The sequence below is a fragment of the Natrix helvetica genome (genome assembly GCF_964273705.1).
Source record: "Natrix helvetica genome assembly, chromosome: 1".
Lineage (NCBI taxonomy): Eukaryota > Metazoa > Chordata > Lepidosauria > Squamata > Natricidae > Natrix > Natrix helvetica.
This window is the reverse complement of record NC_138548.1, coordinates 87,630,643-87,644,467: the sequence shown is the minus strand read 5'-3', so window position 1 is coordinate 87,644,467 and position 13,825 is coordinate 87,630,643. Positions and strand designations below refer to the sequence as shown.

Genomic DNA, 13,825 nt, shown 5'->3' with positions numbered 1-13,825 from the left:
AATTAAAATACCCCAAATAAAAAACCCGTCAGGAGCTATATAGTTGGATCAAAGTTGAGCCAGGCCAGCAACTTGAAAAAGGTGGGTCTTGAGCTTTACACGAAAGGAGCGGAGGTCAGAGGTATTCCTAATATCCGGGGGGAGGTCATTCCACAGGGCTGGGCCCGCCACAGAGAAGGCTCTACTCCTAGGCGCCGCCCCTCGACACTGTCTGGTGGACGGCACCTGGAGGAGGCCCTCTCTGTGCGAGCGGATTGGTCGCAGGGATGTATGGGGCAGAATACGATCCCGCAAGTAACTAGGTCCTAAGCCATGGAGCGCTTTAAAGATTGTTATCAAAACCTTGAAATTAAATCCAATTTAAGTGGATTAATAGCTAATAGTGAGTTTATGCTAAAAAGACCCAGTCAAAGAAACTAAAAGCTCTGCAAAATAAATCTTGGTTCAGAAGTTTAGAGAAATATATGTGTTTGAAACACTATGGAATGATAACAAGCAATAAAATTTTAGCATATTGTTTTTTAGAGAATTCATCTTTCAGGAAAAATACATTGTTTATAGTGATTCATTAATGTGCCTTGTTCAAGGAACAGCTGATTTGTGAATTGGTCTGTGTAAATTGTATCTTTGAATTACTACTGTTAATCAGAAGTCTAAAAATATCATAGAAAATGAATGTTGCAATGAAGAATTGTAAACATTGTTGTTTTGCATGCAAAAGCAAAATGAACAAAATTAAGTGTGTTTATGGCTATATAGAAATGGGATTTATTAAACATTCTCTCCCTCCCTCCTTACCCCGCTCTCTCTCACACAAAATCTCCCATATGACAGAAAGGCAGGCATTGGAAATTTGAATGGCCAGAGGGTTTTTTTTTTCCTGACTTGGGCGTGCAGTTACAAAGATCCAGTTTTTCTTGGAGGTATAGAGCTGGCAAAGGTTCCTACACAATTGCCAGAGGATCTTCTTTTAGCTGTGTAATTCACAAAAAGGTTGGCTTCTCCCCATACTTACTAGAAAGCAGTACCAAGTGTGGATATCAGAATGTGTACGGCCTGCTAATAACTAGTTCATATATTAACGCTAGTAATGCATGAATGCTTAATTTCTATGAACTGAAAATTTTGTAAGGTCTTAAATAATAAGATACAACATTCTTACAGTTGCTTGCTTGCAGATGTTTCATTACCCAATTAGGTAACATCATCATTGCTACTGAGTGTGGGATAACTAGACACTGTGAGCATTCCGAATCAAACTAAATCCAAAAATTCTAGGGACTTCCTATAAACTTGGCATTCAGTTGCCAACAATCTGATCAACTATCAGCTGATAATTGGTTAATAAATCAGCCATCAGTAGTACATAAAGATAAACCATATGTACACCCTTTCAAGAGACAATAGAAATATTAAGAAGAAAACAAAAAGACCAGGACACATGTCTAACAAGCAGGAATTAAACACTAGACAAAAAACAGGCAGAAATCAATACCCTAATCAAGGAACTACTTGACCAACACCACCAGACCAGGCTACTGAATATCAATGGGGAGCAAGTCCTACACTCACTTGCACTGATGATGTTATTTAATTGGGTAATGAAATGTCTGCAAGCAAACAATCAAGTTCAGAGAGTACCAAGACTCCACAATGACAATTGTTTTCAGAACTCTACATCACCGGTCAACCCAGCAGAAATAAAGATTACATCAAACTCTTGGCCAGGTTGTAAAACATTTCTATTATGCTTTGTGAAGTAGACAAATCTGAGAGGTTTGTGACTATTTTTGACAGATTTGTTTTATAATCATAAAGATTTCATTTCTTCTTCCCCAGCAAAAGCAAGATCTAAATGTGGGTCCACCTTCTTCCCATGTTCCAGTGGAATTCATTGTATCATTGGCCGCTTCCGATGCAATGGTTTTGAGGATTGTCCTGATGGCAGTGATGAAGAAAATTGTAGTAAGTATCTACTACTTAAAGAAGCAAGTTGCATCATTTGTACCATTGCCTGAAGGGTGTATCTAAAAGAAATATTGCACAAAACTTGATAAATATTGAAAACTATCCATTGGAAGTCTTGCTTACATTCCATCTTTTGTGATGTCAGTAGGGTTGGGAGGAGGGGAGTTCTCCTATTTTTATCCCACAGAAATAATCCTGTTAGGTAAATTGGTCTGGGAACCCAGTAAGCTTGAAGAAAAGATTTGAATCTTATCTCCCTCTTCCCTATCCAAGTCCAGCTTGTCATCTACTATACTACTTTAGGAGGAATCTAGCAAAATGAAAGCCGTTTAACACAACATTTGCATCTAAATGTTGGTGAGCCAAGGTGGCACAGTGGTTAAAGTGGAGTACTGCAGGCTACTTCAGCTGACTGCTAACTGCAGTTTGGCAGATCGAATCTCACCAGGCTCAAGGTTGACTCAGCCTTCCATACTTCTGAGGTGGTTAAAATGAAGACCAGATTGTTGGCGGCAATATGCTGACTCTGTAAACCACTTAGAGAGGGCTGTAAAAGCACTATGAAGCAGTATATAAATCTAAGTGCTATTGCTATTGGTAAATTCCAAGAAAAGTATGAAATCTCTTCTGTGGAAGCTCTGTATGTAATAAACATGGTAACCAGAATTAGGAAAACTGATGGAAACATGAAACACCTGTTATGTAATGGGGAACTGATACAGAAAGCAAGGCTTCCAGCTGTTAGCTCTCCAGTTCCGATGAATTCTTAAGCTGAGGTTAGCATGCTATCATGAATTTTTTAGCTATCGCCTTCTCTCATTTTCTGATAAGGAGGAAGTTACAAAAGAAAAACATTCATCGCTATGTTCTTTCCTGCAGCTAGCTATAAAAGTTATTTTTTTTACAGGTGGTTGAATAGATCTCATAATGCTGTGACCTAAATAATTGTGCATTGCAGCTGAAAGGGGATAAATGGCAGAGGGTTTGACTGTGATTTAGTCACATTTAATATTTTGGGGATACAATCTCTTGCTAGAAGAGAGCGCAGAGTTGCTTCTTTAAAAGAACATTTGATAGATGAGAGTACTTTTTTTGGTAAGTTAACAAGAGGAACCAAGACCTGCAGTAATCTTTAGTGGATGTGTGAAACATTTCATAAGTCATTTCAACTTCAAGAGGGTTGTTCTAAATATGGTAAGGAAGTTCTGACCATTCTGGTAGTGTTCTGAGTTCAAACTATCCCCGTTTTGAACTATACAATACAATACAATATGTTCATTGTTCTGTCTTGTATCAGCAATATTACTATAGCAGCCCCCATATTATAGAATATATTTTTGAAGGGCCAGAAAACATCTTTCCTTCATTTGTATTCCTAAAGCCTTTTTCCAATGACCTTTAGCTTCAGTTGCTTTGGTTCATGAAAGTTCTTCCATACATCTATATTTTTGGTGCAATATTATTATTACTTGTATATCTGGTTTATTTTTATGCTGTCAAGCACTGGCAAATGCCATACGATTGGATTGGTTAACAAATACAATTAATTAAAAACCAAGGTGTTGTGGAACCAGTAATTACAACATTGACGTGCATTTGCTTGCAATCTGTGAGGACAGTGATTACTGAATTGAAGTGGTAAGGTAAAAGTTATAAAGCTGTCTTAAAATTAATAACTAAGAAAAACCATAAGTTAACTAAAATTAATTATTAATTAAAATTCAGGAGATGAGTAAAATATAGTGAGATAATATACTATCTAAGGAAAAATAAAATTAAGTTGAGCAATATCAGGTACAAAACTGACAACTAGAGACAGCAATATAATCGCTGTCACACCTGCTTAACTAACAATCAGTATATGGTGAACTTTGTATGCTGCTGAGTAAAGCTTGATGACTTTATGGGTTAGGTTTATAAGAGACACAGAAGAATAGGATGATGTAAATTTGATCTGATGTAAATTTGATCTGTGTAACCTGATAGCTATAGAAGACTAACAATACTGTGCATGTTTCTGTAAAATGAACAGAAAAAGGAGCAGGGCAAGTTATTTCAAGCTTAAAACCTTTCCAGTAGGATTGAAGCAGGGCCCTTTTGAATACAGAGCAAATGTCCTGACAGCAAAATTAGCAATCTGAGTTTAAATCCTCTGGAATTTGAAACACTTTGCTATCCTCAATAATAGTTCCTTACATATATCATTCTACCATTTTATTTCATTTCATTGCATTATTTTATTTGTAATCCACCTGCCCAGCAGTGACAATCACTTGGAAGCTTACCTGTAAACAGTTTCCACAGCAAAGTGAGTGTCAAGTATGGAATCATAGTTAGGCCATGGTCCACAATATTCTGTCATCAGTTGGCCCAGATTCAAGGTGACAGAGTTTCAAGGAACACAAATATCAAGATTTTAGAATGGCTGAGCAATTCCCTCCAATGAGGGAAACCAGACTATCAGTGGATCTTAAATACATCCCATATTGGTGAAACTAAGCAAAACTGGGAGTGCCCTTGACATGCAAAGAGACATGCCAAAACCATTAATTTGTTCTTATTACATGTGGCATGCTTTAAAACTAGGTGTCTTCTGACAATAGGCACAGTTCCTTCTGAAACCTTCCAGGTGAGTCAAACTCAGGTGCTTTAATTCTCTGAGCTCCTTCAGGCTAGTCCAGAATGGACTTCTCAAAGTCCTCTAAGTTGGAACTGCTCATGACAGAAGTTCCCAGAAGAGAAAGGAAAGAAATGGGGGGTTGACAAATCTTCAGGCCTCTTCCTACTACATTGAAGTTTTATTGTACTTGCAATACTAGAATATAGGTAACAATAAAAATTACTATAAGTGGATGTTTTGCCTCCCAAAAAACAAATTGAGTAGTAAAACAGATTTTTCAGGGGTGAAATCAACTTACCTTTGCTACCGGTTCGCAAATGTTAGCACATGACCTTCCACGCATGCGCAGAGCATCAAAAATGGGACGTGATGACTTCCAGGCAGATGGACAGAGCCTCCCGCCGCCACCCCTACCGCTTCACCTGAACCAAATAGAGCCGGTTGAATAGCACCACTGAGTTTTTGTCTGATGGTGTCTGCATGAAGTGTCAGTTTCCTAAGTACAATAATTGTATGATGGAAAATTCAATTCTCCTGAAACTTGAAATAATTTGATGCATTTGACATATAATAAGGCAAATAATGACAGAGAGGGTAACAACAGAAAACAACTTTCCATCTCATTTCTTTCCATATTAAAAGATGTGATATACTTTTATATGAGTCAAAGTCAATCTCTGAATGCTTCTATAAGACCAAGATGTCTTGCTTTAGAATCAGGCTGCATCTCTTAACAATCCTAAAACTGTAGAAAATTTGAAGGCTGTTAAAGGAGGCAGTCTATGCTGCTTGTTAGTGTTTCAGTTCTATATATTGACAAACAAGTGATATAGTTTAGTCACAAAAAGAGTCATTGCAGATCAACATTTAAAATATTGGTTATATTCAATATGGAAGCAATCATATGTAGAATTAGGATCCCCACTACAGATAACTATTGTCAGCTTGGAGAGTGGCTCTTTGTTGAGATCAAGAGTGAGTAGAAGAGAACAGTGGTTGTTTACCACTGTTGTACATATCTTTCTGTAAGGCAGTTTGGTGTAGTTGCTAAGATATCAGCCTAGAAACTGAGAGCCTAGAGACTGGCTGTCTTTGGGCCAATCATACCTTCTCAACCTAGAAAGGAGACAAGTAATTTTCCCCCCAAAATCTTGCTAAGAAAGTGAAGGACTTATTGAGGCTATCACTAGGAGACAAGGCTGACTTGAAGGTATGCACATACACATATCTTTGTAGCCCTTGAACAGCTGAAATGCTCTCATCCTAGGATAAAGTTGTATGAATGCATATGTGCCTATATACAAAAGAAAATACTAGTGGAAATTCAGCCTTTAGACTGTTTTAAAGCAGACCTAAACTAGTACAGAATAATATAATATGTGGTTCTCCACATATAGTTGACATCAGTGCATAATTTCCCATTCTTCAGTAGGAGATTATTCTATATTTAAAATTCAATTTATATATGCCTGTTTTAGCTAAGACTTTGGTTTAATAGTTATCAAACATGCCTTGAATTTTTGAAGCATATCACCATACAGTTCTTCCTTGGAGGCATTCATCTTTCTGAAGTCTTATAACCATAGTATTTATTTTTAAATCGTTTTTAGAGACAAGAAGTACCCTTCCTTTTACTAAATCACAATCTAATACAATTTAAGACATTCATTTCTAGAGGTTACAGATTTAGCATTGTACATAATTTACACATTCAACTTACTGACACATTTCTACATCAAGGTTTATAAAATAATTTTTGTCTGAATCATGTGCAAGTAAGAAGGAGGTGTGCTGTTAATGTCAAATATCACCTGCACCTTCAGCATCTTACTCCTTTTATACTCTTACACATCCTTATATGTGTATGCACTTTGTTCAGTGTTTTCTTAACTTCTGTGTCACTTTCCAGAGGTCAAAACAAGGAATTTATGCTATGCTCTTAAGTTTATTATTCTTTCTGGCTTAGAGTTCCACTGATACAATAGCACTAGAAACTGTGCTTAAAGTTAGGGTTACGTATGAGGTTGCTTTCAGTCAAATTACCTTTCTGTCTTTTCAGAAAAATATTTCATTGGCCAAATCCTTTATAAATCCTTTATACATTTTCTATCTTTGACTCACTAATACACGAGCCAAATTAAACTGTCCCTCTCACAATTCATCTGCTTCTAAACTGTGATACTGGACTCACTACAGTGTTCAGAGGAAATAAAAGACTCTCAGCTAAAAATTTAAAGCACAGATGGTATGAAGTGCACTTGGGAATAATGTCTATCAAAGCGATATTGCAAGTTTGAATAAAATATGCTTTTGTTTCCACAGCAGCAAATCCTTTGCTGTGTTCTACTGACCGATTTCACTGTAGGAATGGCCTGTGCATTGATAAAAGCTTTATGTGCGACAACCAAAATAACTGCCAGGACAACAGCGATGAAGAAAGCTGTGGAAACTCTCATGGTAAGTATGAAATTAAAAACATGGTTTTCACACTGAGGTGCGTGTTCTTAATTAACATTGTGCCATTGGTGGGGAGGAGGGAGGGATTTGGCCTTTATTGTGTGAAGTCTTTTGTATTATACAAGTAGCATTAAGAAGTCTCTAAACTAGGGAGTCTTGTACATCTTTGCATTATTTTAAATTTAATTTCTAAAGTGGGTGTGTCCATCCCACAGGCCACATGCAGCCCAACAAGATCATAAACTTTTAACATTTTGTGATTTATGTACATTAACTATATATATATATATATATATATATATATATATATATATATATATATATATATATATATATATATATATATATATATATATATATATATATATATATATATATATATATATATATATATAAATATATATATATATATATAAATATATATATATATATATATATATATATATATATATATATATATATATATATATATATATATATATATATATATATATATATATACACACACACACACACACACACACACACACACACACACATTACCTGCGGGATCGCATCCTGCCCCATACATCCCTACGACCAATCTGCTCACACAGGGAGGGACTTCTCCGGGTGCCGTCTGCTAAACAGTGTCGGGGGGCGACACCCAGGAGCAGGGCCTTCTCTGTGATGGGCCCAGCCCTGTGGAATGACCTCCCCCTTGACATCAGGATTACTTCCGATCTCCGCTCCTTCCGTGTAAAGCTCAAGACCCACCTTTTTCAATTATCTGGCCTGGCTCAACCGTAGTTTCATCCTTTGCCTCCTGACAGTTCCTTTTAAATTTGTAATTTTTAATATGGGATATTTTAATGGTTAATTTTAGTATTATTATTGTGATGTATTTAATGATTGTCACCTCCTCTGTGTATGTGTATGTATGTGTATTTGTGTAGTTTATATGTATATTTGTATGTGTTTTTATTTTATTGTACGCCGCCCCGAGTCCCTTGTGGAGAGGGAGCGGCTAACAAATTAAATTTATTTATTATTATTATTTATTTGGCCCAATAAAATTCCTCTTGTAGCCTAGGCAAGCCAAAAGGTTGGAAACCCATGTGGTAAAGTATGGGGTGATTGCTTCGGAGAGGAAAGACAACTTCATATAATTTTTGGTTATGATTCTTACATTTTGGGGTCAGTGGGTTTTATGCATCCCTTTTTAAAAGTAAAATATATACACTTTTTGAAAATGATAACAACTGTAGCTGTAAGGCCGTGATGGCGAACCTATGGCACGAGTGCAAGAAGTGGCACGCAGAGCCCTCTCTGTGGGCATGCATACCATTGCCTCAGCTCAGCCAGCTGGTCATTGGGTTTCTGAGGTGCGCACGCGCGCCGGCCAGCTGGTCATCGGGTTTCCAGTGCTCTGGTGCGTGCGCGCATGTGCACACACGCACCTTCCAGTTTGGGCACTTTGTGCCCAAAAGGTTCACCATCACTGTGTTAAGGACTACAAGAATTGAAGTTAAGATGAGTAGCATATAAATTCTATAAATAAATAGATAAATAAATAAATAAAAGGGCATTCTTCCTATCCTAGCAATACTTAAAGGAATAATAGAATATCTTGTTTTGTAGAAGTAATATAGTGTATAGTGCTGGATATTTTTGTAGCATTTTAGTAGTTTCCCAAGTGTTACACATAAGGAGTTTACAACATGTTCCAGTGTCAAACAACAATATCAAGTATTGCAGAGGTGGTCAGCATTCATGGTTATAGAAATTGTTAGCTCAGAAACTTTGTGTGATTGGAAAATGCCTAGAAAGAACTGGGGATTTCATATTTACTGTACACTTGTATCAGCAATAGGTCAATCATATTGAAAAAGAAATGAGAAAATGAGAAATGATGGATTTGGAGGGAGAGGAAAAAATGCAGTCTTATTAATTTTTCACACAAGCATACAGAAATGCTCAGATTTATATGGATTCTTCTCTATCATTCTTAAAAATAACTGCTGCCTATATTTTATGGCAGACAGAAATCTCTGGGCATTTTAGAACAATCTTGTAACAAGAGTATTTTTAATTTAATAAAGACCTAGTTTAATAATAAAGACCTCGCCGCCCCGAGTCCTGCCTGGAAAGGGAGCGGCTAATAAATTCAAATTATTATTATTATTATTATTATTATTATTATTATTATTATTAAGATCTTGAACTTCATGGCCTAAAATTTTGCTTTTATGTATCACAGGATTTAAAAAAAGAGTTTTAGCTAGTCTAACCTTTTTTCAGTTGGAAGATACAGGTCAAATAATTTATGTAACATCCATTTATATAGACAATCATATGATTATATATATAGAAAAAAGGATACACAGAGGTTGATACGATAAGGGCAATGATGAGAAGGAAAGTTACTCAGAACTCATTAAACGATTAAATAAATATTTATCATTCTGACAAGTTATTGAAATAACAATAGCACTTAGACTTATATAGTGCTTTACAACCCTCTCTAAGTGGTTTACAGAGTCAGCATATTGCCAACAATCTGGATCCTTATTTTACCAACCTCAGAAGGTAGGAAGACTGAGTCAACCTTGAGCCAGTCAGGATTGAACTGCTGGCAGTGAGCAGTGAGTTAGCCTGCAGTACTGCATTCTAATGACTGTGCCACCATGGTTCCTTTATTAAAAATAAAGGATATAAGAATAAAGGACTAAAGGATAAATTAAATACATACCGTCCTCTATCCGAAGCCCTTTGTTTATTTAGGTGGGCATGTTCCCGCTAATTGTTCCAATATCTCAGGGGTTGCCACAAAAAAGAGGGAGTCAAACTATTCTCCAAAGCACCTGAGGGTAGAACAAGAAGCAATGGGTGGAACCCAATCAAGGAGAGAAGCAACTTAGAACTGAGGAGAAACTTCCTGACAGTTAGAACAATTAATCAGTGGAACAGCTTGCCTCCAGAAGTTGTGAATGCCCCAACACTGGAAGTCTTTAAGAAGATGTTGGATAGCTATTTGTCTGAAACGGTATAGGGTTTCCTGCCTAGGCAGGACTAGAAGACCTCCAAGGTCCCTTCCAACTCTACTATTGTATTGTATTGTATTATATGCTGTCTGGTATGTGATGCTAGATGGTATACACTATTAAAACAATTAAATATACAGACAAAAGAGTAAAAGGCACTGGGATAAAATCTTCCAACAATATCTAACAAGAACCATTTTAATCGTAAGGGGTCCAATGCCAACTCTAACACCAAATCTAGGCAATGAACCATGTTTTAAGGAGCTCTTAAACAAGGTCATGGTGGGGACAAATCAATATCTGTGATGATGATGTTCCAGAAACCAGATGCTGCAACAAAGAAAGCATATTTCCTAGGTCCCATCAGATAACACTGTTTAATGGATGGGATGTGGAGCAGGTTGATTCTGCCCGATGACAGAATGGAGAGAAACTATAGAAGACAATGTCGAACAGCACAATTGCTTTGCTTATATTTTTAAAGTAGTTTTCAATATAGTAATCAGTGCTAAATGTAGAAAAATGATAACTATTATAGCCTTGCCAAAATAATTTCATGAGTATTTTGAAAATTCCACCCGCCTCGCCAGAGGTGGTATTCAGCAGGTTCTGACCATTTCTGGAGAACTGGTAGCGGAAATTTTGAGTAGTTCGTAAAACCGGTATATACTACCTCTGACTGGCCCCGTCCCCATCTATTCTCTGCTTCACAAGTACAGCTGATCAGGAGGGAATGGGGATTTTGCAGTAACCTTGCCTTGGAGTGGGGTGGGAATTGAGATTTTTACAGTATCCTTCCCCTGCCATGCCCACCAAGCTATGCCATGCCCACCAAGCTACGCACACAGAACACAGAATATTCAATTAGTGTAGGCATTTAGGTTTCTATGTGTGGTTTGTACCATTGTATTATGAATAAATTATGATCAGATTTTCTAGGAATTATTAACAATAAACGGCTTAAAAATCAGTGAGATGCTATGGAAAGACCAGTTTCTTTCCCTATGGAGTCTTTCAATTATTGCTACTTTGCTGCAAGAATATACTAATGACAGTTACTTGAACTGATACCATTTCAATGTCACTTTTCTCATTTTTATTTTTCTCTAATATATTAACAATATCCTTTCTAATCTCTTCTATCATCCTGCCTAAAACAAAATATTCTTTTCAGAAGAATATATCACAGCTCAGAACTCTACCAGAAGTAGATGTTATATTGCCTTTTATTAATAATGCATATTTTTATTACTTTTGGACATACATATTTAGATAATAACATTCCAAAAAGCCCCTCTATTATATCCTACAGATGATTTTGTTTAGAAAGAGTTGTTATAGTTGGTGTCATATCTGGGAGATAAATTAAACTATTTTACATTTCTATTTTTCACTTTCTTTTTTTCAAATCCAGTTTTATCTTTAAAATACTTTTGCATTCCACATCACTCTTGGGATTCTCTTTGTCTTCCCAAGAATCCCACACTATGTTTTCAAACTGTTTCCTTAATCTTATAATAAATTCTATATCCTGATTTCTTGGGTATTTGCCATATATAGATTATTTTAAAATATGCTTCAGATAAACACTAAAACAAGGTGCTATTTTAACTTTTTATGGTGGGATTCTATATGTAAATGTTTCTTTAAAAACCTCTTAATTCTTTTTGCTACTGTAAACTGATTTTAATTTTTTGTTGGCTTGCATGTTCCTTTACTGACTGATGCTTGCAGTTTGCTGAAGCATGGCAATATCACAATAAAGAAGTTATTGGTTTAAGAGTAGCATTGTTGGTCTTCAAGCCTCATTAATTTTTGGTTTACATATTCTGTTACTATGCATTTTCCTCTTGATTAGCTTCTCATTCTTCTACTCAATTTTTTTCTGAAATTTGGTTGGGCTATTAACCCCATTCTATGGAGACTGCTACTCTAATCTCCATTGTCAATCTTCTGTTTATAACAAAGTTTCAATTCCGTAAGGTAGAAGAGATAAATGATCCATTAAAAGATATACAGTATGATGGCATATGAATCAGTAGTTGTCTGGGCTCCTAGTAATAGAAAAAAAAATCAGATAAGACTTTGTAAAGAGCCACCAAGTGATATGCATGTTATTTGCTTAGGTAAGTCATTCTGCTTTCATTTCTAATCCGGTTTCACAAATGCACTGGAAGTTTCATATCTTTGACACCCTCATTGTGCTTTGCATCTTAAATATTCTTCTCCCCTATCACTTATGGGTTTATTGTTTGTGACCATGCTCTGTGTTTAATGCTTGATCATAACAGAGATGAAATTAAAAAATCATATTGATTAAAGCCTTTTTTAATCCTAAACCTTGGCCTTCAAATACCAGTTCCTTCCCTCCTTCCCTTGCTACTGCCCATCTTATTCTTTATCAAAATATAATAACATAATGGATAAAGGTCCTCTAATGGATTAATAATTACTAAATAGTTGGAAGCAAAAAACAGAAAAAATCAGCATAAACAATTCAAAGACTGGCTCTATTTTCATTTTTACTGAGGAATACCAATCAGAATATTTTCTTTGGAATATCTTTTCTACGTGGACAAATGTAAAGGTAATCCTCATTTAATGACTGGTTTAAGTTATAATGGACTTTCCAAAAAGTTAATCATGTCCCTATTCCATTGTTCTGATGGTGGCTTATAGCTAGTTGCAGTATTCTCCAGTCACATGACTGCAAATTACAATGTTTTTTGTTGATTTCTGGCAAAAAACACCCATAGGGGAGAATGAATTTGCTTAGTGACCACTGTGTTCACTTAACAACCAACGTATTTGCTTTATGATTACTTGGAAAAAAGTCATAAAATTGGGCCAGTCATGATTTACAATGAAAAGTCTGGACTCCATTATGGTTGTAAGTTGAGGACTACCATAGGTTGCGTAGAGATTTTCTTTCATATTGCCACTTATATGAAATATAGAAGTGTACAGATCTAAGTTATATGCAAAAGTCACTCAAAGCAGGATAATTCAAATATTTTATTGTTCCTGCACATTAAAAGAGAGCCATAGGGGCTCAGTGCCTTAATAGATGCCAGAGAAGATCCAGCAGTTTGGGTCCTACCACCACATGATGGAGTGAGCTCCTGTCACTTGCCTCAGTTCATGCCAAGCTAGCAGTTCATCAGCATGTAAAAATGCAAGTAGATAAATAGGCATCACTTCAGTGGGAAGGTTCCGTGTTGCGCTATACACTCTGTGCGGCGATGTGATGTCATGCTGGCCACATGACCATAGAATCATTTTCAGACACTGCTGGCATTGCAGAGACACCTTTACCTTTTTATATATTAAAAAGCAGAATTTTAGGTCTTTGATATGCTGTATTTTAAATTAGGATAAAGTTTGCATCTGATCCCAAAATCCAGGACAGACCTATGCACATTCAATATGACACCGTGACTTTTAAAGTTCTAGTACTTTCTAAATTTGAATTCAGAATAAGACTGTGATACACTATCAGCAGATAGCAATAACAGATATCCTTTGTCACTGGTGTTGCACACTAATTTAATAATAACAGAAAAGCAACTACTTCTACTGGTTTGACAATTCGTTCCCATTAATATTTCACTTCATGAATAATAAACCAAAACAGTGTGAACCTGATGTGAAAATTAGCAAAACCTGGTTGAGACTGTCGTTTGAGGAAAAATTAAAATATTAGTGCTCCTTTTTTTAGTTCAAAGAATACTTTTAGTAAAGTATATTCTTTTTATTA

At 36.0% G+C, this 13,825-nt stretch overlaps 1 protein-coding gene across 2 annotated transcripts in view; it reads left to right on the top strand.

The window, feature by feature from the left end:
- LDLRAD3 (low density lipoprotein receptor class A domain containing 3) overlaps window positions 1–13,825 on the top strand; it is a 158,831-nt gene that overhangs the window by 82,061 nt on the left and 62,945 nt on the right. For both annotated transcript variants that reach the window (XM_081935180.1, XM_081935179.1), the window contains exons 3-4: window positions 1,840–1,965; window positions 6,911–7,045. In XM_081935180.1, coding sequence (XP_081791306.1) covers window positions 1,840–1,965; window positions 6,911–7,045 — 261 coding nt within the window. The remainder of the gene's footprint in view (window positions 1–1,839; window positions 1,966–6,910; window positions 7,046–13,825) is intronic.